We start from the raw sequence: 26,949 nt of genomic DNA, 5'->3' as shown, positions 1-26,949 counted from the left end.
GATGACATGGCTTTAACTTTGACATCAAAAAGTATAGTTATACAGATTGGTAACATACACATTCTCAATATTGTTTTGCATACATTTCATCACATCTCCCAAATCTTTAACTCTTTCAAAAAAATTCTCAGAAACGTGATTTTCAGCATACTTTATGCGACAATCATGCAATGATGACAACTAAAATTAATAGAATTCTTTTGGCGATATATAAATTCAGTAATTATTGTCATGTGTATATCTAACACAGTCCAATATACACCAGAAAGCCCCATTTGGCAAAATATCATTGAGCCTTGAGAGCATACACAGCTGTACAAATTAAGAATGTCAAAATGAAACTCTGCTGATCTCCACTCCTATCAATCATTTTCATTTCTTTATATCTGGTGCTGTTTATGATAAATCCTCAGTCTCATTTCCAAATGGGAGACAGAAGTGAAAGACATCTTGGCCAATTTTTCTTGTTTCTGTGGAAGAGACAGAAGTGAAACATCACTGATACATACCAGCTATACATTCATGAATCCTGTGCCAAATTTGCTGAGTAGCATTTCCCTTTAAGGGTATCACATGTTCTCAAGATTTGAGTTCACAGGATTATGCTACTCTCTGCATTGCGGATTAAGATCAAACAAGGTCCTGTCTCATTAAATTTTCATTTAACTGTCATCTTGTGATGATTAACCCAGCTCATACTAACTGAAGGTCAGTCATGTGAAGAAGCTTTGTCGCATGGAAGAGGAACATCAGAGAAATCTGTCATTGCTGAGTACACACGCCACAGTGACCACTGATACATGTCAGTCAGCCTGATGTGTACATGATACAGTGCCATGGTGTTTTCAGAGAAAATTGGTAATTTTTTGCGGTTCATATTAACACGTGACCCCATTTACTTACCTCTTAAAGAGAACTATAATCTTTAATTATTTTTTTTCTCTCAGTTCACTCTCTAATCAATTAATGATAAAGTCCCTGACAATAATCACCTTATGTTTCACTTGCTGCTCTTCAAACTAATGAGTGAGCCTACAAGAGAAGCTTAACACCAATCTCTAAAATATTTAAAGATAATACTTTAATGATAAAATGACCATTCGGGGATTTCCTTTTCTTGCTACTGTTAACTTTGCACTGCCACTCAAAGTGTGTAGCATTAGCAGGGAAAGAATGACGCGTCCATTACAGGCACTGAAGTTGTAAAATAGATGTAGTGTTGCATAAACAAATGTAGTTGCATTAATCGCCCAGATTTGGAGCTGTATGAAGAGCCACAAATAAGTTACATTTATCTACACAAGAAAAATGTGAAAGATTGGGAGCTTGATAGAATCTCCACTCCTGGACATCACTCTTAGTCTCACACCTATTAAAAACAATTCTTTGTCTCACGCCCACTCCCTCTGACAGCTCAGAAATCAACTCTGACCCAGTGCTGGATCCCAGTTCCAGAAACACCCACAGATGGCTTGATACAATAAAGCTTTAGCCTTAATCTGCATGTCAGAAGAGAATTTCATGCATGGCACATCATGGAAATTTTCCCAGAACTTTTTGTGAATAGACTTGCAATTCATCAACCGGCCTTCATCAAAGAGTGACATTACAGACTAAAGCTGTACTGATGGTGATGATGCAAATTAAATGCATGTAAATTCTGTTTTAGAAGAAAAATGGCACTCATTTAAATATTACAAATATTTATAAAATATTTCAGTGTGCTTCAAACATTTTTGGATACAAGATACATTATTCAGAATATTAAGAATCAATGAACTCTCTCACATTTGCTATAGTAAATCCGCCATTTTAGACCATATTCATATATCATATATAGATGATATATAGATTACAATTAAAGCAAAAACCCATATGGAATTATTTATTTATTTTTAATTTTTTTTAAATGCTGTGGTCTAGGCCTACATGATAATAGCTCCTTTTCCCATCTGTTATCCATCCTGTTGTAATCATATAAAGCTGTTATTGATGTAAAATGAATTCACATACAGCGAATCTGACTTTAGCCATAAAACAATCAAATGATGCTAATGTATGCTGATTGAACTGTTAAAGTTTGTAAAATCTTACCACTAGAGTTCAGTAGATTGTAGATTGCAGTAAAATAAATTCTGTTTTCTTACACCTCCCAGTTCACCTCACTCACCGCCAACCCATGGTTGTTCCTCCCTCAAACTGGTTTCTGGCAAAGGTTTTTTTTTCCTGTTAAATGGAAGGTTTTCCTTCCCAGTGTCGCCAAGTGCTTAATCATAGGAAGTTACCTGATTGTTGGGGTTTTCTCTGTATTTTTGTAGGTTCTTTATCTTAAAATACACAGCACTTTTGTGTGACTTTTTGGGACTGTATAAATTGAATTGAATTGAATTGAATTATCATAGCTACAGTGGCCTCTGTGGGGTAAACAACTCTGGCCACCGCTGTTTAGCTTCACTGTCAATATGTGTCCATGTCTATTTACTCTGGAGGAGGCTGTAGAACTTTTTGATGGAAGTCTAATTTGGGTCAAAGGGTCAGTGAGCTTACTTCTGTCCAACAACAGTAATAATGAGTTGAGTTCTTGAGTATATCCTGAACTTTTCTCAGTATGCGTTGCTGTTTTTGTCACTGTTAGCTGTAACTCTCATACAATGTGAACATGTAATTAAACTGTTTGTCAAGGGAAGAGTGTGATTTTAAGGACGTCCTTTTGGTGGCCAAAGGTGATGCTATCAGAAGTTGGTTCTTGAAGTTCACTACTGCTGTTAGCTTGATATCTGAAATCAAAATAAAGAATGCGTGGTTCCTGGTGCTGTGATGTCCCTCAAACTCAGAGAAAAGCATTTTACTACTCTGGAAAGGACTGGCAGACCTATTCACCTTCGTTATACATAAATGTTACTAAAATGTAAACAATGATTTCCTCCTCAAGGGTTGGATATTGAAAAATTGAATCAAATCAAATTTGGATATAGTTTATATATTATAGCCTATTAGCTATAATAGCTTCTTTTGTTTCCATAGCAGATCAATTTACTTTTCTTAGTTACTTTTTTTAAACGGGGGGCGGGGTTACAATTAAATGCCAGGCTGCGATTGGCTGAGAGCCGAGGTACACGTGCTCCTTCTCCACGCCTGCTCTCTGAGAGTAAGAGCCGAACAACAAGCTCGAGCCGCCGTAGCAACAACGTCCAGACTGCTGTTGCACTCTAACCGTACAGTTGTCCATCAAACTAACAAACTACGGCTGACAAAAACAAGAAGTATGAAGGAACAGACGCGGTTTTTCCTTTGGCTGCAACTTTTTACACCTTGTCTGGTGTTTGGGGTAAACGGTAAGTTACCTCTCTCTCTCCCTCTCTCTCCCTTAACATTTGTTCTATTACTATCAGTATTTACTCTTAACAGTCCTTACTGCTCAGACGGCAGCCCACAGCCTCCCGTACCGTGACTGTTTCAGTTGAGTTGGTTGCTTCACCTCTCGTCACTTCTGATTTTACACAGTATAAATTAGTTGTTGACGCCTCAGAATTTTTTTCCTCTCTCCCCCCTTTTTTGTGCGTGTGTGTGCGCGCGCCAATCACACCCCGGCACAAGTGGTGCCTTCACTTCATCGCCAGAATATTGGAGCGGTGGGCATTTGTAGGTGCAAGTTCAAGCGATCCTTGAATAAGTGGACAGGACGTGTGGGAATGTGGTGAGTGGGACACTGGCTGGTTGTGAAACGGGAGGATCAGTTGTAAGGATAATCACATAAAAACAACTAACCGTCTGTAGCTGAAGAGATCTAAATGTGTTCCAGGTTTTGTATGGTTTACAGAGTCAACGCTTGGAGGCATTCATGTGGGCATTGGCACCCCCCCCCCCTTTTTTTTTAAAAAAGAAAAAAAAAGAAGCATACACACACATGCGGTGACTATTATACTTATCCAGTGTTAACCTCATGCCATTGGCGCTTATCTTTGTTTGCTTTTCCACGCATCAAACACATTTAGGCCGATGGACAAAAGCTGAAATGGCCTGACTTCCACTGCCTCCATTTCTGCTAACACACCAATGGAAAAGGAATCACATGTGTTTTCCTTGGTATGATGGTGTATTTTCCAAATGTGAAAAAAGGAAAAAAAAAAAGATCCTGTTCCACCGTTTGCATATTGAAAAAAGGGAAATTCATAACTTGGATTACTGTTGTGTAATAGTACATTGCTTTCCAGATTAAACATTTTGATTTATAGTCTATTCAGCTGTCAGTGAGCCACTGGCCTATTCCTTCTGAGGGATTGAAACTCAGTATCAGAGGTCAAGGCAGTTTCTTATTCTTTACAGATGTATTTGAAAATATGTTGGAAAGCATAAAAAGTAACTAATAAAGAACAGAGTTAGATTGATTTGAAAATAGAAGCGTAGAAATGGCTACTTTTTTTCACAGTATAGCATGACTGTTGTACTTGTCATGGTTTCACTATCTGCCTAATGCTTCTGTGTCAAGAGTTTTTCCTGCCTTTTGACACCCACCAGAGATTTTGTTCAGAGCCAGAGATTCACCAGCATTGTACTTTTTAAATTGCAGTTTACTCATGCATAAACCATGCTTTTCTTTGTAAGATGGTTAGAAATATCAGGAAATCACACTTTTGTTTCCCGTCAAAGTAACAAAGACTCATTAGCTTTACTGAAGGTGGACTGAACTAGCTGTTATGTGTAGTCTCCACTCAAATAGCTGTTTTGAGCCAGAAGAAACAGAGTGTGCCTTGGCTGTGTCTGAGGTGCCTGTGTTTGGTGACGAGCCAACATGAATCTTATAATAGATACTTTATGCATTATGCTTTGCTTATAATATAACATCCAAACTTAAGTGCTTCTTAGTGAGTTTTATTTTATTATTTTGTAGATTTAGTGCTTTTGCTCATCAGTTGTGTGGAAAAACATGCTGTGTGGGAAAAGCAGGACATAATTGAAGATGTGTTCTGTTTGGTAGTTAAGAGAACCATATTTTTCAGACTTAAAGGATAATGAAATTAAGCAACACCTTAAATTTCTGTTCCCTCTTACTTATCCCAGGTGCAGTATTGCACAAATGTTTCATGAACTTTTGTACTTCTGTTGCTGAAACTGAAATTAATGAAGTGAAGTGCATATCTCAGTGTTTTCTTAGTCCTCAAGACTGACAGACAGGACAGCGGTGGAGAAAAGGTGTAGTTAACCCGACCACAATGTGGAGTCAGTTTTCCATATCCAAGCGTGCCAGCGAGCTTCCACCCACACCAGCGCTCACTCAAATCTTTCTGCTACAGACTGAAAATGAATGAATGGGGGGGGGGACTTGTTGCTGCTGTGTCATGCAAAATGTTTAGAGGCCATAATAAGAGCTGAGTGGATTTTTCCCACTCTGTGTTTTACCTAATTAGGTCCATTTCAGCAGGTTTTGCTTTGGTTGTCTTCTTCATTAGCTGCTGATGGAAGAGAAGTGGAAAATTGAGTTCTGTCAGAGCTGAGGCAATCTTTTTCTCACAACACGACCACTTAGGATAGCTGACGGAACCAGGGCTAAATATAGCCAGGACACTGCCCGGGGCGTGTGTGTATGTGTATAACTTGTGCATGTTGGCAGGTGTGTATGAATAATTTCCTTTACAAATTTTCTTGTGAGTGTGAGATAATTGCTAATAGATCAGGTAGATATTGGTCTTACTAAATGTGAGATATCTGATCTCAACAAGGACTTTAATTTCCTGTTAAAGTAATGATGTTTCTTCTACAAAGTTACAGAAAAAATCATGAAGAGACTTTCCTGAATAATTTAGTTATGTTTATTTTTATTTTTATTTTTTTGTTTATTGTTTTTACATTTTTCAATTTTCTTCTGCTATTAACATTTATTAACATCTTATTTTGTATTAAAGAACATATAGCCCATGGAATATCTTTTATTGTATATTGGCCTTCTGGACTTATTTACACACTTTCTGAATACATCATGACTACTTTTCCCAAGTATCTTTTTCTGCATTGTTGTGTTGAAATGATAATAGTAATATAAAAGAAACAGCTTTTCATAACAGTGCACATTGGATTTATTACTTTTTCGTATATTTTGGTCTGACTCTACTAAAAAGGGTCTACTTACTAATAGTAGTTAGTTGTTATTGTTATTGGCTAACAACTTGTGATTGAAAAGTTGTTACCCAGTGAGCATACCCTGGATAATCTTACTTATTGATATTTAGAATGAGCATAATTTAATTTACTGGATGGACATATTGACTTTTTTTGCTTTTTAATATAACCTGAAACAAGTAACTGAGCCCTTAAACTCACCAGGAAAGTATTTCCTATAGACTTCTATATGACTAGGAATATTTAAGAAAACTCATCAGTTTCCCCTTGGTGGACATGAAAAAGTGTAGATTTAGGACAGTTCAGTTTGGTTCACTTTTCACACGCTACATCCATGTTTTATACACATTCTGTGTCTTAGGGGACTGGCAGGACAACATCTATCCTTTTTTTTTTTTTTTTGCTCTTGGAGTTTGGAGTTTCATCGGCATGTGTGTGAATGTGTGACGGAAATCTTCATTCATATCAAAGCTTCGTCGAACCATCTGGCTTCCCCTTAGGCGGCTGTCTGCTTCAGCATGTGATGACTTTATCATTCCTTTTCCCACCAAATCCCTTGGGGACAGGACAGGCTCTTTCTTTCTTTCTTTTTTTTAAAATTCCATATGAATTTTGAATAGCTTCCTTAATCAATGTTTCATAACAATATGGAATTTCATCTAATTCGGGACACATTATTAGTGTCTGTCGCCCCACTTTCCAATCTGCCATGCTGAATATTTTACACGCTGTCTTTTGAGCGTTCAGCACTGGAGCCAAGTAGAAAATTGATGGGATTTGCATCCAAGATCAGGAGTTGTTTACACAAACTTTTTGTATTCATATGGTCAGAGAAAAGAACGCCAAATTATTGACAGTATTGCCACAAAGGTTAAATCTCCAATGAGTAATCCAGTTAAGACTGTTACTATGGAGTTATTATCTCTATTTCAGCTGTAGTCAGCTACAGACGAGCTTGTTGTTTTGTTGATGGTGCATGACTCGTGTGTGCCTGTGTGTTTGAGTGTGTATTTTTAGCGGCTGGCCTTCGTTGTTGTTTTCTTGGGAGCAGTAGCAGATGGCTGTGCTCTAGAATAGCAAATGCAGATTACAGAAACCTCACCTGCAGCTGGAGTCCCACTGATTCTTAATATTGAAAAGGCTCGGGTTATCACAGGACCTTCTTTGGGCAGCCATAACACATCCACTTCCTGTGCGTTCAGGTTTTCTCAGCTTGCTCCTTGAGCCCTCAGTACTACAGGCATTTTTATTATAGTTCAGCACATCCTTAACTGTTTTAACAAGGGCTGGAAGTGTGTGTGTGTTTGTGTGTGTGTTTGGACATGATGTAAGCTTTTCTCTCTCTGGTACACTGAGTTCCCACACTCGCCTGCCAGCCTATATGACCTGGCATGCCAGTGTGTGGACGTCAGAGCAGCGGACAGCATGTTTGCTGTTTTCAGACCGCGGGACCTTTTCAGTCCAGTTGTTAAGACCGACACCATTAGCCATTTCGGAGTCCAAATCGTCCTTCAATTCCCAATAGAAAATGAGTACTGAGACGCCATTGAAAGTTTAAAAAATGGTTTGAAGTCTTTTAGCTCCATTAGAACAATCAGCGTGGCTGTCCTCCTAGGTGTTATAGTAAAGTAAAATAAACAAAGCCTTGCTAGCTTTAGTGGCATAAGAAGTTAACAGTAAATGAACCAGTTAGTTAACGTGTAAGGATGATTGTATTTAAATCTGTCTTTTGTAGATTTGTATGAGATTTGAAGGTGAGCCTGTTTTTGATGTAAAGATGAAGTATTTTAAAAAAGTACAGCACTTATATAACTGTGCATGTAAAGAAAGCCAGAAAACAAAATACTAGTAACGTTTGGAGGGTTCTCAATGAAACTACATGTTAAGCAGCCACAATGGACGAGTGCTTATGGCATATGGCAAGAACACAGAAAACAAAAAAACCCCGCAGAGAGTGTCTGAGATCCACAACATGAGGTTGTTAATATGTTGCTGCATGGTTTGGTATTAGCATAATATCCACAGTGAAACATTGACAGCATCATGTTAAAATGGCATGAGCCTTACACAGTCCAGGAGATGCTTGGGTCCAGAAATGAGGTTGTTTTATCCGTCAGTAACACACTGGTATCAGTGCCTTGCTGCATTCTGTCCTGCACTAAAACAACTTTCCATGTATGCTCCTTTTTTTTTGTTCTGTTTTTTTTCTCACCATACATATCAACAGTATGGACACATTACCTTTGAGATTATTGACTTCCAAACCCCTGACCTCTGACAGATCTCTCTCATTCTTTGCACTTAACATAGAGCTTATGACACTAATCACCCCTCAGACCACAGTCAAGTTACTTCCATCTGGCTGCAGATGGCTCCTGTTTTGAATACATTTAATAAGGTAATTCCTTAATGTCTTTTTAACCTAAGTGTATTATGTTTTGTGCACCACTGTATTTTTTTCTCCAAGTCTCCTTCGATAACTCAGGGGTAATTCAGATGAAAGAAACTTTTTGCCCTTGGCTATGTGTATTTTCTGCACACAGCAAATGGCATGCACTGTCTCTGAGTCCTTTGCAGTCCCCACAAATGATTAAGTTTGGAATACAAATGGATTGAACATCAGTGCGGAGGCCAGAGCTTATGTTACCTCAATTTTCTAGTTTCTTTTTCTTTGATGTGGACTCATTAGGTGTCCTCAGTTTGTCCACCATGTTGCTAATGTCCTCAAATGACTCCTCTGTCTTCTTCCTCATTCAAGGTGCACATTAAATGCAGTAAGTCCAAAAAGTCCCTTGTTGTGGAGCCTGCTCATCCTTGTTAAGTGCTTTTGTTTCCTGTCTATCCATCTGAATTGTATTGTGTATTGTGATTAACTGTCAAGGTTCCTCCTTCTGTGATGGTTCTATGGGAAATATCTGTTGTTGCCCCCCGCCCCAACAAGTAAACGCAACACTTATCACAGACACTCATACCAAACCCAGCTCCCTGTTTGGTCCTCAATCTGGGGCTGGGGCATCATGGGAAAGGCATAGACAGTGACTCATAAGGAGTGAGAAAAACACAATGCCCTGTGGAAATGGGTTTTCCTGCCAAACATAACTCCACATACCTTCCTGATCTGTCACTGTGGTTTAGACTTAGTGGGGCACCATGTTGGGTACTTGTAGAAGTGGTGTACTTTTTGTTTTTTTACTGCATTAATAACTGTAGCAAATATTATGCATCTATAGCTGTACTCTTGTAGTACAGAAAACTGTTACTTAAACATATTTTTAAGCTTAGGTTTCTTGGAAGAGTATAACAGAGCTTGGGGTTCATGTGGTTGCAATTGCAAAGCATATAATAATATGTTATGTAACTGGTTAAATTCAGAACCATGACTTGTTTGCCTTGTGACTCTTCAATATCATTATATTTTAAATGAATAGGTGTGAACAACAAAAGAAGTTTCACTCATCTCACTCATCAGTAAAGTGTCTTTTACTGACAATGGTGTCATTGTAGGGATTTTTTCCATATACTGTGGTTGGGTCACTACCTCTTTGCGGACTACATTAACTTGATGTGTCATTAATTTCATTTCCTCAATACACCCAAGCAGATTTTCAGCTGAAGCCAAGTCATACCACAAACAGACAGATTAAATGCAGATTGTTGCAAATTTTATTTTATTATTATTATCTTTTTTTGTTTTTTTTGTTTTTTTTTTACATATTTTGTTTTTCATTTTTATCTGTTGGCACTAAGGCGGTTTCCTGAAGGGAGCTGTCTGTCAGTATAGAGGAAGGGAGGATGTGTTCCTTCCCAAAGATAAACAGGCAGCAACTTTGTTTGATAAGGATTTGTTAGTGGTACGGGGCAGGCCTGTTTCCTAAGAATCCCCCGAGATGTGAAAGCACCCGAGGGCCATGGCACTGGATACAGCACAGATAACCCGGGACATTCGTGGGCAGGGCACTTCATGAATAAACAGTCAAACAGGATGTTTGTAAAATGGATCTGATTCCTACATTTCCCTCAGTGCTGTTTGCTGGTGAATAACAAATGAGGTCCATATTGTGAGAAGTGACTACACAATACTCAGACTACACAATATTCATTTGTCCATGTTCATTTGTCCAACAGTGCTTCGAACTCTGTTTTTTGTTTTTTGTTTTTGTTAAAAACAACTAAGGATGTGTGTGATTGCATTAGAAGCATGCAGGGATGCACATTAAATTTAGTCTCTCCAAAATACCATTTTTAGCTGTGGTCCTGTGGCCTATGAGAATTATACCCTCAGCACAGCTAAAATGCAGCTCTTTACTTTATATTAGAAGGCGGAAAAATATTTGTTTCCTCCACCAAGACACGGGGTCAGAACTCCTTTCTTAGCCTGTATGGTAGACTCTGTGGTGATTAAACCACTAGTTTGTCCCAAGGGGTCCAACCTCAATTTCCTTAACAATTATCTAAATGATGATAAAGTGTTTGTTTGAAAAGGCATCTCTGTCTTCTTGGGTGTTATAGGATGCTAAATCATTGACTTCCTCTGTATTATTCAAAGTGTCAAAATAGCTATATAGAAGTGTAATTTTCAAAGTTGATTTTCAAAATGCCACGTATCAATTTGCAGAAAATTGTCGTTACATGTGGTTCGTTATTTAAACCTTATAAACGTCTGATGGCTGTGTGAGATGCTTTCTCACTAAGTTTGCTTTAGGAGGAGGAAGAAGCGTTTTGATAGAGCATGCAGGAAGTAAAATACCCATTTGCTCATTGTTAATTTACTGTACCTCTTTCACTGGTGTTATTCTCAAATAGACAACACACATAGTGTGAATTAGAGGCGTCCCCTTTGTGGGACTAAAACTCTGCGAGTGAATCAGACCTGATTCAGTCATGATGCTTCTGAAAGCCACAACAAACTCTCTGTTTCGTTTTTTTTTTTTTTTCCTCCACTGAGCACTAACTGACATGATTTCCCTCATGCCCACAGAGTAGCCAGATTGTCAGGTCCAGGCTCGGCAGCAGTTACATGCTGGTAGAAGCATCCAGTGTTTGTGTGGTGTTTACAGTGTAGTGATGGCTTACTCAGCTTTTTAAAACCCTCACTTCCAGCCAGCAGCATGGTGTTTACTCTTCAGAAACACAATAAGGGAATGGAATGGAAATATGATAACCAGGACAGCGTCATTTTAGTTGTTTGATTGTTGTTACACTCTTATTGAATGGCTTCAGACTATAGTTGTAGTGCTAAAAAATGAGAAAAAAATAATATTAGTAAAAACATGTATACTGGGCATAGTGTAGTGGTTTTCACATACGTCTAACAGTGAAAGATCTCTGATGTGAGGAAGACGAGACCAAAAAATCCAATTGGGGTTGTGTCAGGAAAGGCATCTGGTATTAAAAAAATGTTAACATGTGGAGCTACTCCTTTGTGAAAAAGGGATAGCTTCTTCATTGTAAAGATGCGTAAAGCCAATGCTAAACCTGCCTACTGTATGTGAGCATATTTTCTGTCCTGAAATATTCTCCTGGAGATATCAGATGTTTGTTGAGGGGTAAAAGTAAACTGTCAAGCATTTATAAATGTGAAATGAAGCAAATAAACCACAGCTGGCTTTATAAAAAAAAAATCTAATTCAATTTCCCCACTAGAAGAACATACTTATTTGTCAGTTCTTGTGCAGAGTAGTTTATTTTAAATGTAGTACTCAACTTACCACCGCTCCACTTTGTATGCAGGTGATATCTGTAAGGTGAACGTGTGCACTAACGGTGGGACCTGTGTGACCGGGGCAGGGTCTCCATTCATCTGCATCTGTCCTGATGGCTTCTCTGGAGAAACCTGCAATGAGACTGAGTCTGGTATGTTATGGCTCTGCACGATGACTGATTCACAGTTTGCTACTTAGTTTTTCCTCAAACATTTATGGCATACCCCACCTCAGAAGTTTAATTTTGTTAAATCAAGGTTAAACCCCTTTCATAACAGATTACATAGAATGCTGCTTAAACTCTATTAAACTTGACTCTTTTTTTTTTTCAATACCCAAAGGACCTTGCAACCCCAATCCGTGTAAGAATGATGCCATCTGTGAGGTGACGGGCCACTCCCGCCGAGGTGATGTCTTCAACGAGTATGTCTGCAAATGCCAGCCAGGCTTTGATGGAGTTCACTGCCAGAACAGTAAGTTTGTGCTCCCTCTTGACTGGTTGTATAGTAGCAAATATAAAATATTGGCAGGCTTTTTGTGGGCCTTGTAGAGCTGCTGTAGCATACTTAACTGTAACTGTACTTAATGAAGGCCAACTATGAATGAGAATTGAAAAACGCTCATAGCAACAATATTTACGGGTATATTTTGAGTGTTGAAACACTGTTTTTGACTTCTACTGCTGCTTACTCGTGGAGAAATTGCAATAAGCAGACCTAAGTCTCAGTGTTGCCACTGTGCTACTATTGTGTGTTTGTTTGTTTGTTTGTTTTTTACCAACAGTAGATACTTTGCCATGCCATTAACTGGCACGTGTAATGACGTCCACATTGACCAGTGTAATCTGATACACTAACATGGAGACAGCTGCTGTGAGTGCTGGCCACCAGACCAACAGCTGTCATCCTTTTTCAGACGTCACTCAGACCAGGTTGCTTTAAACAGGGTCAGCCTGAGAGAGTGGCAACAAGGATGGGAACGTGCTGCGCTTCTGCAGCTGCCTCCACCCCTGCACACAGAGACAGATGGTTACTGTTTGCAGGACAAGGCAGCAGAGTGACAGTTACCACGCGTGCTCAAAGAGCTTATTTGGTCAGATGCAAGTCAGACCTTCAAAGTGTATTTTTGTGTGAACCTGTGTGCTTTTCTGTCCTAGGTGTCCAGGGTGCAGATTTAAATTCAAAAAAAGGTAACAGTGAAAACAGGAGTGTTTGGTGCACTTTCATCTCTTTTCCTTCTTGGATCCAACTGCTCTCTGTTCTCTCTGGCTGCATGTGGAGGCTGAGGAATTTGACTACATTCACAGACACACATATAGACAAGGAACCGCTGAGTTCAGCATTATCTCTAACTCAGCACAAATAGTCCTTTATGAGTCAAGGCCAACCACAAAAACAGCAGTGATATCATTTTAGCATTAGATGCACATACTTTTAATCAGTTCAGCTACCCTGATGGGATGGGTCTTGTTATACTAAAACATTTGCTCAGATGTCATTGAAGCTATGCATTATTCCCGCTGAGTCAATTAGGTTGCTTCCAAGTTCTCATCTATTTTAATTTACAGTCCCCAGAGTGTATTTTAGGTTCAAGAGATTCTTTTTTCATTTAAGAAACCATAGCCAAGCAATCTGTTTCTGTTTTCTTTTCCCCCCAAAAACCACAAATCACAGCTCATCAAAATCTATACATTCACAAGTCATTTGGCAGTTAATGTTAGCTCAGCTGCCAGAGTAAGAGCCCTCCATGGGACAGGCATTTACACTAATTAGATGATGCCTCGGGGATAATGAGGAGTGGAATTTATTTGACCATGTCTGTTTGAGAGCCCCCCTGAGGACTGCTGGGTCATAAAGGTCCCCCTCCTTTTACAGCTTCTGATGACTTGTTTGACAGTTTAAGTGCTCTAAAATATATGTGTGTGTGTGGGCAAGGAATAACTATCATGGCAGCCAGCTCCTATGGTTTGTGTGAAGCAGAAGGAGTCTGGAAGAAGAAAACTAGTGACTGTGGTGAACCCAGGGATGTAGTGTAGTTAAGCATTTAGCCAACATTCTCACATTCACTTTACACTTGCAAATCAGACTGAAATATGAGGCCAGATCTTCAGATAAATAAAATATTCAGAAATGTGAAGCTGTATAGGATTGGTAATGCATGGGAGTCTGTGACTGGAGTGATGGTGCTAATCAGAAAGCAGTCAAGCTCAAAGCCTGACAAGCAGGTGTCAGGAAACTGGAAGGCAGATGTAGGAGATGATGTTCTCACACAAACCACTGCATGTAAAAAAAACAAAAAAACAAAAACAAAAAAACCCTATAAATAGAAACAGAAAAGAAGTGAAAGATTGGCTGATCAGGGAATGGAGGGTACAAAATGGCACCATTCAACTCCACTTCAAGATTCGCAGCCTAAAATTCTTTTGAGAAACACATCAAAGGAACAAGAAATCTACTGGAAAAAAGCTTAATCACGTGTGGGCTGCACATCCCACATGAACAGCCGCACGCAGCTTATGATCTCATGTACAGACTGTTTAGCATACACTTACACACACACACACATGGTTTATGCCTCGTGCCAGTCTAGCCAACAGAAAGTGGCGGTCCATGCTGAGTGCTAGCAACGTCAGCGCTGCTTCTGTTGCCGGGTGAAAAAGCGAACATGGAGGCGGAACAGTGAATTAAGTCTGCCCTCCTGACAATGTCACACTCACTACTCAGGTCTGACTGCAGCAGTTCTGATTGTCCTGTCAAATTGGCCTAAAAGCCTTTATGGGTTGTACAGAATTTGTGTGTGTGTGTGTGTGTGTGTGTGTGTGTGTGTGTGTGTGTGTGTGTGTGTGTGTGTGTGTGTGTGTGTGTGTGTGTGTGTGTGTGTGTGTGTGTGTGTGTGTGTGTGTGTGTGTGTGTGTGTGTGTGTGTGTGTGTGTGTGTGTGTGTGTGTGTCTGTCTGTCTGTCTGTCTGTTGGGGAGTGGGGGACTTAGATATAGAGATGCAGAGAGAGAGAGAGAGAGAGAGAGAAGGATGCTTTTCACTTCAGACCAAAGCAGATTAATGCAAACAGTAAGGGAAGGAGTCTTTTTCTTCTTACAGTCTTTAAATCCCACATTTCCGAACAGATCACGGCAGTTATTCCGACTTCTTGGAAATCACTAAAGGGTGTGTCTATGAGTGTTCTGATCTCTCATTTGTTTTGGGAGAGTTTCAACTCCTCCCAGGATGTGGTGGTGCGGACAGTCTGGGACACATGCCCCCTGTGGAATACAGGGTGTGTGTTTCATGTGTGTGTTTGTGCCGTCATGAACTCTACTGTGCTTGGCATATATTTATTGGTTCTCTACAGTCTGCATTTAAGAAGCCCTGTTGACCTAATAGGAACTCAAAGCAGCTTATGTGGAATCACTACACGATCTTAAGAATCACGACACAGCTGTCAGGTGTTTTGATGAGAGGCTGAACCCTCACAGGTAAAAACCAACAGACTAGCAAGGGTGGGTAGTCACAAACCATAGAGGTTGATTCCATGAAAATAAAGCCATCACAGCTTGGATGGATGAAGTGAAGTAAAATTATATATTTTTTAATATTAGCTCTTGACATTAAGTTCTTTTTAAACTAAAAGGAATGTCCTTGTCAAAAGTAAAAACATTCTGGGTCCACTAAATAAGTATACGCATCTGAGTAATACTTAAAATTTTATTACTGAGTAGACTTAAAAAAAAATTAGACTTATGGCATTCATCCATGAAGTTATGATAGATTAGAGGAGCCTGCTGTGTTTTTATTTGAAATTGTAGGGAGTCGAGCGGCTTTGCCCGAGATCCCCAAGAAAGTACACCAACCACATTTGTGTAAATATGTAAATTTAATGTGGTGTTTAACTTTAGATTACTTCTAACTTTAGAAGGGTTTTGCAGGGAACAGTGAAGTCCGTCAAACTTCCCCTTCTCTTTTCTTTTTTCTTTTAAGCCACAAGGACATGAAGTCATGAATGATGAATACATCATACGAGAGTGTGGAGATGCAGTAATATAGATAGTAAAATGTTGCACGCTATTTAGAAGCTTTGGTGTTATCGTGGGTCAGATCTATTCTAGGCTGTGCTATAACAGTCTGCCCAGTTCACAGAACAGAGAAAATAACACATTTCAGCCTTTTTTTTAATTTAATAATGCCACAGGGGTTAAGAGCAGCTCTTGGTTACTGTACCATGGCAACAGTATGAAAAGTGATTAAAATATGTAATTTTGTTACTTCATGTTGGCTTTAGTTTGAATAAACGACTTTGGTCCTGTTTAATAGTCGTGTTAAATTTTATATCATAAGGTTGAAAGTTGCTGGTATTTATACTGAGTTTAGCATTTTCATATAAATAAGTTTCAGAAGGTTCTTAAGTAACGTCCTCGGTGTCAGTTGCTACTCTTTGTCTTTGTGGAGAATGTTTCTGTTTTGTTGTAAAATCACATCAATCATTTAGTTTCAGAGCTCACTTTGAGAACCTTGTAGGGTCTAGTCTCACACTGTGAGGTACGGAGAACATGACACTTTTAAAAGAGCAACTCCAAAGCAGGTTTGGACTGTCAGACGCAAGCTGGCACCTCATCCCACCCTGCTGCAGCACAGATGCAGATGCAGACAGCTTTGCTGATCACCACATGCGCTGTCAGCGGACCTTGGCTGTGCTTCGATCAGGGTCAGATTTCAAACAAGCCACGTGAGATCTCTATTGGTTTTCGCTTCATGCTGAGACAGATATTGACACTCTAAATATGGTGGTAGTGTGCCGTTTCCCTTAGAAGTGATAGGGTTTGTTGGATCCCAGCCATGGAGAGCTGGCCTGTTTAGCTACCACGCACTCATCCCACTAAAATCTATATGTATGCTGATACTGGGATGCTACTACACACAGAACAGTCAGTATTGTTTTTCTTTTAGCCGTGCAGGTCATACATTTTGCAACATTTCCCTTCCCTGTTTTCTCCCTCTCTTCTTTCCTCCCCCTTTTATCAGATAGATGGATAAATGGATTAGCGCCTGGATCTGACTTGGCTGTGTGGTCCTCCTGGTCCTCAATCCTCTTACAGGAGGAGGGCCACCAGCTGACGCTCCTCAGAACTTGACAAGAGTTTGTCTTACTAATGTAGGTCTGGTTTGTTTTCTTTGAAACCTCACAGGTCATCCCACTCATTTGTGACAAGAACTCAATTTGTCCCCACAAAGCCTTTCACCCCAGAAAACAGCTGTCTGATTTTAAATACGTTTTAAAGTAAATATAAATGGAAGATTGACCTTTAACTTTTGACTGTTTTATACCCATGAATTAGCAAAGTGCAAGTATTCATACACGATGTGCTACATTCATCCACATATTTTATTTTATTTTATTTTCCTTTTTCTGTTTCTGTAGTTTCGAATGTTGTAAAGATCCAGTGCATGTAAAAAAATAAAATAAAAAATAATAATAAAAACAATTGTGCTGTAATAAATTGTTCTAGTACAACGTAAAAGTGCTCTGATACAGGAAATACCAGCATGCCTAGATATAGACAGAGGTAGCTGCTATCATTTTTTTTTTCACAACAACAAAGTGTTCAAAGAGCCTATTTGCAACATGCAGAGCCTGATGTTTAAAATATTCAGCTGCTAAAATAGTCAGTTTTATGTGATGTAGCATGAGCTCCCCAAGCTAAAGTGTCACAGCTGTGGACCTCATTATCCAGAGTTTGTGGATGCACATTTCAAAATGACTATATTCCTCCTGTGACGTTTGAAAATGAATGTTTGGACACAGAGCTATTTATAGAGAGAGCATGTGGGCAGGAAGATGCTGCTGTGTGTGTGTGTTTTGTTGGCTAGAAACATTACATCAATGTGCCGAGTTGTTTGCGTGCATTTCCCTGCGTAATAACAAGCACTCAGGATTAAAGCTTTAGAGATTTGGTCTAAAATTCTGCTTTTGGTGTGCAGTCATCTGTACAACCAGCATCATTCGTGCCTTGGTCCTGTCTGAATGTGGTCAACATAGAGTGCCTTCAGTGTCGGTTTAGTCACACTGACAGTTGTGGTGGGTGAGATGAAAAGGAGTTTAGTCCCATTTTCATTCTGCTGATTTGTCCCCTTCTCTGACTCATGTGCTACAGTTTTTAAGTGGGACACATAATGTTTGTAAGGGTGCCATCAAGAGGTGATGCAAAGAATCACAGGAAAATGAACACATTCAAGGCACTGAAATGATTCTCCAGAAGATCATCTATTCCATTTTGAGCATCCAGAAATGGAGTCAGAGATTTAAAGCCACATTTACTTCTATGCGATTTGTTTTATAATCTGTAAGTTAAACACAGGATCTCATGTGCAGTAGTCTCTTTGATGTCGAATATATCTATCAAGTTTGCATTTCCTGACTAAGGACTAAGCTCGTCTCACTAACCTCTCTGCTACAGCTCCAGTTCTGCTGGCACAGCATGAGGTGACCTTACTGAAAATTAGATGATTGAATATTGAACTCTGTTTCTCAAGCATGATATGCACCTCACTCACACTTCTAACCGTAATCTGCTTTTAAACTTACCTATAGTTGACCTGTCCTGTAACAACCCTGACTGTGATTCATCTCCTTGCAGATGTAAATGACTGCGCTGGACAGCCATGTGAGAATGGCGGTACCTGCAGAGACCTGGATGGAGATTTCAAATGCCACTGCCCTTCCCCTTATGTAGGAAAACACTGCCAACTTCGTAAGTGTCAGACAAGCACTTGGTACGACAAAATGCTCTGAGGGATAAATAGCTAAAAACACAAAGAAATTTTTTTTTAGATGGCAATAAAAAAACTCCATATCTTCTTAGCTTTATTAATGCTAATGTAACAGAAGCACTGTGATTAAAAGAAGTGCACGACACTAAAGAGGATAGGGGATGGTGGCCAAGCTGCTGGGGTTTTATGATGATCAATACTCAACATAAAGATGGTCCGTTCCAAAATCAATACTTTGTTCAATTAGGCTGATTCAGTGCTCTGCATCCCTAATGATTGTATGGTTGAGGTTAGTAAAAGTTATGCATACACACCACGTGTGTGAGACCAAATACTGACTTTTTACATGCCTCTCCATTGGTGACCGTCAGATGCAAAATTTTGGGGGGAGTTCTTCATCCCTTGAGCCAATTCTTCTGAATGTGATACTTAAGAAGTGCGTTGTTGGTACTGATTGATTGGATACAGACATTCACTTTTACTTAATAAATAAATAAATGATAAACTAATTTCAGTTTTGTTGTCAAAGAAAACACAATTTTGGTTATAAGTGAAGAATTAATAAAGCAACAGCAGAATATCTTCTATAGAGTTTGGCCTCTAGCTGCCAATTACAATATCAACACAGACATGTCACCTATATAAATTAGGTTGATGACTAGAATGGGTGGATCCTGGGGAGGTGGAGGAGTTGAATCAGCAGGCAGCAGTGCTGACATATCAGACCCCAAGACTGGTATGATACTGGGGAGTGAGGCATAAAGTGAAACTATCTCACAGGCTTCACACCACGTGAAGAACGTGAAGACTGCATTGTGACATAATTTTTATTCAGCTCCATATCTCAGAAACAGAAATGAAATGGAAATAAACTTTAACCTAACATCGGGCTCTTTCTTCAGGCTGTATTTCTCTTCTCGGCATGGAGGGAGGGGGCATTGCCGAGTCACAGATCTCAGCCTCATCAGTCCGCTACAGCCTGCTGGGCCTGCAGCGCTGGGGCCCTGAGCTTGCCCGCCTCCACAACAAGGGCCTGGTTAATGCCTGGAGTGCTGCTGCACATGACAAGAACCCATGGATACAAGTGAGAATAGTTATACAGTAGATTATGAGTGTAACGCAGGCAGTTAGAAAACTGACCATGTAGACTGACAATAATAAATAAACGCTGGTGAGAAATTAGGGTCTGGAATTATCGAGATTTACAACAAATGCATTTCAATCATAAACTATATAATATATGTAATATATTCTCACAGTATGCAGAGCTTTTTGTTTGGACTGCTTCATTTTACCCCTTATGTTTTTGAGATTTTGAAAACTATTTGCTTTAAAGGGAAGGGAGACTCATCTTACCATCATCCATTTCTACATTTACAGATCAACATGCAAAGAAAGATGCGCTTCACAGGAATTGTGACACAGGGCGCCAGTCGCATGGGCACAGCTGAGTTTATCAAGGCCTTCAAGGTGGCCTCCAGCCTGGACGGCAGGACATACACCATGTACAGAACAGATGGACAGAGAAAAGACTATGTAAGGCAACAGAAGAAAAAAAACACACAGTATTATAGTTCAAAAGTCTGTTTTCCGTTGCTTTATGTTAGAATTGCAGTAACTGTTCCAAACAAGACACAGATTCCACAGTGGTAAAAGACTTTCCTTTACAAATAAATAATATATCACACATCACACAGATAAATCTGGTAATACTCTACCATTACTATAATGTCACACTTTTGACTGCATCAGCTTGGAAGCAGAAGTTTATTCAAGATAGGTCACAAAGCTGCTAACAATGGTTGCTAACACTCACCTGATGGTGCAGTTGACACAGTTTGCTTACTTCCGCCTCTCTCCTAGGTTTTTGTGGGGAACATGGACAATGACGGCACCAAGACTAACATTTTTGACCCCCCGATCATTGCCCAGTACATCCGCATCATTCCCGTTGTGTGTCGTAAGGCTTGCACACTGCGCATGGAGCTGGTGGGCTGTGAACTCAATGGTAAATTCACAAAGAAAACATCAGCTGTACACATGCCGCGCACACATGCACACATGTTAGGTTCTCAGTTTATTGAGGTTTGTTAGTGACTGAAAGAAGCTTTTTAACATGCAGGCTTAATGTGGGAGGAAGTTTTCAGGAAGGGAAATCCAGCAGCCTTTTTTTCTGCTGGCATTTATCTCCTATGTTTTGTCACTAATTATTTCAGTTTTGCATTGAGCGGTTAATCATGATCAAACAATGTCATGCGCAGGGTAATACTGTTTGCCAGCTCTGCTGTGTGCTGTCTGAGTCTAAGATGTTCCCTAAAGAATTTATTAAAACCATATGATTATATATACCACAACATACTGGATGCTAATTGGTAAAAGACTCATCATTTTCATCGTCCCAATGTTGTCACCCCAGGAGGCTGATGTAATATGTGGTTCTTTGAAGTCTTCTGTATTTCAGTAGAAGCATATTCATCTTTCTTTTCCTTTTATCATAAGCCAGTGTGGCTCTTTCAGTCTTGCTGGCCTTGTCGCACTGTCAGACGTCTGTTTCTCTTCATGGTTGTTTCTCTTATCAGTGTTTGTTCTTCTTCCACTGAGCTTCAGTTTCTGCATGATTCCACAGTTGTGTAACACGAGATCTCGACCAGCGTGTGTTTTTGGTTTAATCACTTTACAACATACTAATACTTTCACATTCACTTTAATGCAAAATGCTCATTACCTAATCTAGCACTGTTTGTTTTACATTCACTGACTTGCTTCAATGCTGTTGAGTGAATCAGCTCAACTGTAAAGATGCTGTTTTAATATTCAGCTGCTTGTGCTGAATATTTTTCATGCAGCTTTGACCCTTGTTCATTTAACATGCATGCTCAGCTGTTCCACTAACTCATCACTCATTAAAAAGTCTGTTACAGCCTTTAAGTATTACACTGAGCTAACACATTTTTCTTTTTTTAAGATCTTTACTCTGCGCATGTAAAATTACATAGAGTAAGAATACTGTGGATCTCCAGTCACTGTAAAACCTAATGTTCTCCTCATCCAGTGGGTGTTTGTCAGCCTCAGGTGTGATTGGGTAAGAACAGAGACGTTATAGAACAAAGAAAAGTAGAAATCTTTGGGCCAATTACCCACCAAAACTAATAAGCCATTTATCTTGTTGCATGCTCAGAGTTGAAGCTTATGTAATTTTAAACTTCAGGTTGGTGGGCATAACTAATAGTATTCATAATAAAGATGAAGGCAAGTGTACGTAGTGTTTGTTTTTTAGCTTGCTTTATTCATGGTGTGAACAAGCATGGCAGTGCTCTGGTGAGCTGAGCCAGGCACTACAAATATATGATTTTATGTCCCCATGAAATTAAAACATTCATTTAGGCAAAAGCCCAATGTTGTTAGCCCAAAATGGCTGCTAAATAGCTAGACTGTCTTGTAGAAGAAATGTAGTTGGTCTAAGGGTTAGGACAGTACATTATGAAACATAAATGATTCCAGCCAGCCGCAACAAACAGTTGAGAAACACCCACATTTTGTCCTTGCTCATTTGTCTGTCGCTTCGCATCACTGGCTGGCCTTGGGCTGCTTCCTGTCCGTCCTCTGTCTATCATGCTTTCTTTCTTTCTCTTTCTTTCCATTCCTCTTTTCTCTCTTTCCTTTGTCTCTTCTTCTCTGCCTGGTCTCACCTCCACAGTGTATTCAAACGCTTCAGGTTGTTCAGAGCCAATGGGCATGAAGTCCAGATTGGTGTCTGATCGCCAGATCACGGCCTCCAGCACCTTCCGCACCTGGGGCATTGAGGCCTTCACCTGGCACCCTCACTACGCCCGGCTGGACAAACAGGGCAAGACCAATGCCTGGACTGCTGCCACCAACAACCGATCTGAGTGGATACAGGTGGGAGAAGACTGCCCAGAGTTGCACATTGGTTTTTATTTAATGCGTTCTACTTATGTAAAGGTTCCTTTTTTTTGTCTATGTCCTCAGGTTGACCTTCGGTCTACCAAGAAGATTACAGGAATCATCACACAGGGAGCCAAAGACTTTGGCTCTGTCCAGTTTGTCACAGCCTTCAAAGTGGCCCACAGTGATGATGGACAGTCCTGGACCATAGTCAAGGACGAGACCACAAAGACAGACAAGGTCGGTCCAACAGCACAGGGGAACAAAATGTATTTAAATGAGTAAAACCTAACACACCTAAACTGGTTGCAATATTAAAACCATCTGCCTAATCTTGTGTACCTTCCAGTCATGCTACCCAAACAGCTCTTACTTTAACCGTGTGTTTTTTGTAATCAGTAAATAATTAAATAAAGCAAAAAACTGAATAAGATTGAAATCTGTATTTGATGTACTCGTCTGCATCTGGAGCCAGTTATGCTATCACTGGGACTGATTAGTCTTCTGTGTGTATTCATTTCCATTACAGCCGAAAAATCAATTGATCTGCAGATGCAAGCAGTATACGGCCAGATTAGGTCACACTGAGGCGTGGCTCTGATTTAATCAATGAAACATTTATGACTTTATGATCTCATTTTGAATTTTCTATTTAATGTTGACAATGGTTTTAGGTCCCATGTTCCTTTTTACTTTTGCAACTAAAATATCTTAATGGATCTTAATAACTTTACACAGTAAATTGAGGGTGTTTTAATTAGAATCAGCATTTATTGTTGCAACAACATGTGAAACTGTTGTGTTAATTAATCACTGTCTTCTCTTCAGATTTTCCCAGGCAACAGCGACAACAACGTTCACAAAAAGAACATCTTTGAGCCGCCGTTCTACGGCCGATACGTCCGCATCCTGCCGTGGGAGTGGCATGACCACATCACCCTGCGAATGGAGCTTCTGGGCTGTGACGAGTAGCGTTGCCCCCCTACCTCCTCTTCTCTACCTCCTTCCCCTCTCTTTGCTTTCCTCCCTTCCCTCTTCCTTCCCTCCTTTCTTTCTCCCTGCTGAGCCACACCTGCACTGCCTTGCTCTCACCCCTAGAGGGCAGCAAACACCAGAGTAGCACACCACGACCTAAACCCTGGCTGGCCGGAGGTGGGAGTTGTTGCCACTAACCAGTGTTACCAGAAGTCCACGTGTGCCCTCTGTTTTTGTTTCCTGAACTGATCATTCATCTTTTCCACCTGAACCAAATCTGGGATCTTTTCAGGAAGCAGATCTATGGACAGATATGATCCCATCTATTGGCAAAATAAAAATAAAATTATTGTGTCCCTAATCCCCGTGTTTGAGGTCAGGGGTAACACGACTGCTGCTGTACCAGTTGGTGCTACCTGGACTCTGATCTTAAATCAGTTCTTTGTGAAACATTGAACCTCCGAGACCCACAGCTGGTGATGTATATACGCTCCATTAAAACAGCTTGCACATGTCCTGTAAATGAACCTTTGAGCTCCCCTGAAGAAACACAGAATATATATTATCTTTTGAAGTTACACTGAGGGTTATGGACAAAACTTAATCTGAATATCTAATAATTAATGTATGATTAACATATTGGCAAATAACCTGATTTTTTAAATGTATTTTTATTTGAAAAAAACTACCAAATTTACTCATAACAAACTAAAACATGAAAGCTTGTAATATTTTATTTTGCTGGGCAAAAAAAATATGTGAGACTGAAAATCTCAAGGTCAGTCTTAGAGTAGTACTAGTCTTTCTCACCAGTGGTTTAAAGAGTAAAATTCTTAGTTTGTTACCTTTTGTTCCTTTTCGGGGCTGCTTTAAGAGATTTAATATCTATTTAATATCTAGTTCTAAGCATTAGTATAGCAGCCACTAACAGAATAGTGTTCCTTTTTTGTACAAGAGTAAATTCTTGACTTGGATGCTTCAAATAAAGATGCAATCCACACATATTTTTTTTTGCCAGCACATCCTCAGGTTGTTGTTGTATTTATAAAAATCTAGTATCTGGTGCACTGGTGCTGACACAGAGAACAGAAAGAGGAATCAAATGTGTTTAAGTCTCCATCATTACGAACCTATAGAGTCACTTTGCTTGTGATCTAAAATACCTGAGGAGACACCCGGGATAAGATATTTTAAACAAAAGACAACAGGTTTAAGATAATTAAGAGGAAATTAACATATGAAAGAAAAAAACAACACTTTTTTCTTTATTTGCAAATTGTTCAAACACATGCTGCAGTCATTAGAGGGGATAAAATCTTTCTTGGATCACTCAGAAAATGATTTTTCTTACAGTTATTGCAGTCTTTCATGTGTTATTAGCTATACCAGATATATTTTACTTTTATAAAGTCACATTTGTGTTCTGGTTATAAAAATCTCAGTTCTGGACCCTCTACTGAACTTATGTTTTACTGAAATAACAGTATTAAATCAGTAATAAATCAAGATTTATGTATTACCAGATGCAAGCCTAAAACTAAACGGATGCCGTCTCAGGTCAAGGTAGATCTGCTCCAAATATACAGCAAATGCTACTGAACACTCCTCTTTCACTCACTCACTTGGCCCTGCTTCTAGTCGTGTTCACACAGTTTCACTTTTTTATGGCACTTTTATGTTCGTGTTTTTGAAAGTATTAAAAACCAAAAATTAAAAAAAAAAAACTGTGCTGTGCATCGAAGAACAAACATAGATTTTGCTGTTATGTGTAGAGGTAAGCAGCAGAGAAATCAAGTTTGCAGTTCAGTGTCTTTGTTGGATTAAACTGAGTTTTGAAACTGGTGTGTGTGTGTGTGTAGGGGGTAAGGGGTTTGGGTTTAACATTCATATACGCAGTACGTTTGTACTGGGATCTGTCTGCATTGGTAGACGCTAATGTTTGCAGCAGATCATTTACTTTGGGTCCAGCATTATGCCTCCAGTTCAAAGCTGCAGCCCTGCTGATAAGATACCAAATTAAAGCTGATTTTAACGCTTCCACTGGACATGACACAAGCCTCCATATCATCAGCTTTCTGCCACCCTGTCACAGTATTCTAAACCTTTCCACCCCATGAATTATGAATTATGGGCTTGTGCAATATTATACTGTGTTAGTTTTGATGACAATAAATATTAATTCAGGATCCTTAAAAAATGCATGAGGGGACAGCAGTGCCACTGAGAGGTCGTGGATAGATGTCGGTGTCAAACACTGTACAATATTTATTATCAGCGCAGATGATTCCAGGCAGCAGTCAGCCCTCTTATCCACGCCTGCATGCGTTTTATTGAGTAATAGTTGCTCAGTTTAAGTTTCCATTTTATTGGTGACATATTTTTTCCAGATAGTCATCAGCATTGAAGTTATAGATATCTTGTTCCCCTGTTCTGGCTTTTTTTTTCTGATTGATCAAAAAGAAACTGATGGTATTGATGTGTTTTATGGTATTATGAGTTACTGACCTCTGAATTTTGGCTGGTTTTGAAGCTTTTTTAAAAAAAAATATTATCATTCCAGTCTTGTGTTTCTAAGAGGACCTTGTGTTTGGCTTTTGTATCTTTTAAAATGAATGAATAAATAAAGAAAACTGAAAAACTGTCATAATGAATTGACTGGGGGTTACTTGAATGTTACAGCAGCAACCTTTAAATCTGTCTTTGGGTGGAAGACTTAGGTTATATTATCAGTCATAATGCTGAATTAATTGGACCTGTTTTCCATTTAAAAAGGTGGCAGATCAAAAGATGAGGAGCGTGGAGGGTCGTTTTTGCCTGTTTAGCATTTAAACGCCCCAAGGGTCTTTCTTTTTACCACTCTGCCTTTTTAAAGGTATTGTCACCCAAAGAGGACATGTCTTCTCCTCTCATTACAGCCTGTGAGGGTCACTCCCAAGTAGGGAAATCCCTCTAAGGTTTGACCCACATAATTGCAATCATATGAAAATACATTCAGATGGTGACACAGTGACGGTTAAATTCTTGTCGGTAAGGGCTTTTTCTTTTCTTTGCTAGAACTGAACAAACAAAAGGTAAGTGTTGTGGAAAATTACTCCAGCAAAATCTTCAGATGACTGTTGTTGTGAACTGCTCCTATATAATAAAATTTAGCTGAATACTATGTTTTTTGTGCTTAACCAGTAAATTCTGGCTAATCCTGTAAAACAGCAGTAAATCCAGTTACGACCAGCCCTCCCAAGTAAGCCCGCTGTTTTCCCTCTGGTCTTGCTGCCAGCTATGGTGTGAGTTGAGAACCTGTCTCCTTTGTTTCCCCTCTAGAAAAAAAAACATTTCTTCCTCACCTCTATTGTGTTTTCTCTGCACAGTTAGCTATTTAGTGGATGATTGTTTTGTTGCCACATATATCTACTTCGTAATACACAAACATTTTTATTGGAGGGAATACTTTACAAGTTCTTTCTTACTTATTAACCTTTAATACTACTTTCAA

The 26,949-nt window shown here is 39.4% G+C and overlaps 1 protein-coding gene across 4 annotated transcripts; it reads left to right on the top strand.

The window, feature by feature from the left end:
* The first annotated feature begins 3,133 nt into the window (after window positions 1-3,133).
* Window positions 3,134-26,103, top strand: mfge8b (milk fat globule EGF and factor V/VIII domain containing b). 4 transcript variants are annotated; one of them, XM_031731792.2, is made up of 11 exons: window positions 3,134-3,335; window positions 11,848-11,970; window positions 12,161-12,292; window positions 12,976-13,008; window positions 18,446-18,559; window positions 19,481-19,662; window positions 19,959-20,114; window positions 20,442-20,586; window positions 22,294-22,478; window positions 22,569-22,724; window positions 23,313-26,103. In XM_031731792.2, the coding sequence occupies exons 1-11, from the start codon at window positions 3,266-3,268 to the stop codon at window positions 23,454-23,456; spliced, it is 1,440 nt and encodes a 479-aa protein (XP_031587652.1). In that variant the 5' UTR covers window positions 3,134-3,265; the 3' UTR covers window positions 23,457-26,103. The 4 variants fall into 4 exon arrangements, with proteins under 4 accessions (XP_031587652.1, XP_031587651.1, XP_031587653.1 ...); XM_031731791.2 differs by having other exon boundaries at window positions 22,276-22,478; XM_031731793.2 differs by lacking the exon at window positions 12,976-13,008 and having other exon boundaries at window positions 22,276-22,478.
* Window positions 26,104-26,949: the final 846 nt, after the last annotated feature.

The sequence above is a fragment of the Oreochromis aureus genome, linkage group 7 (assembly GCF_013358895.1).
Source record: "Oreochromis aureus strain Israel breed Guangdong linkage group 7, ZZ_aureus, whole genome shotgun sequence".
NCBI classification, from domain to species: domain Eukaryota; kingdom Metazoa; phylum Chordata; class Actinopteri; order Cichliformes; family Cichlidae; genus Oreochromis; species Oreochromis aureus.
The sequence above is the reverse complement of the archived record's forward strand: the minus strand, read 5'-3'. Positions and strand labels throughout refer to the sequence as shown.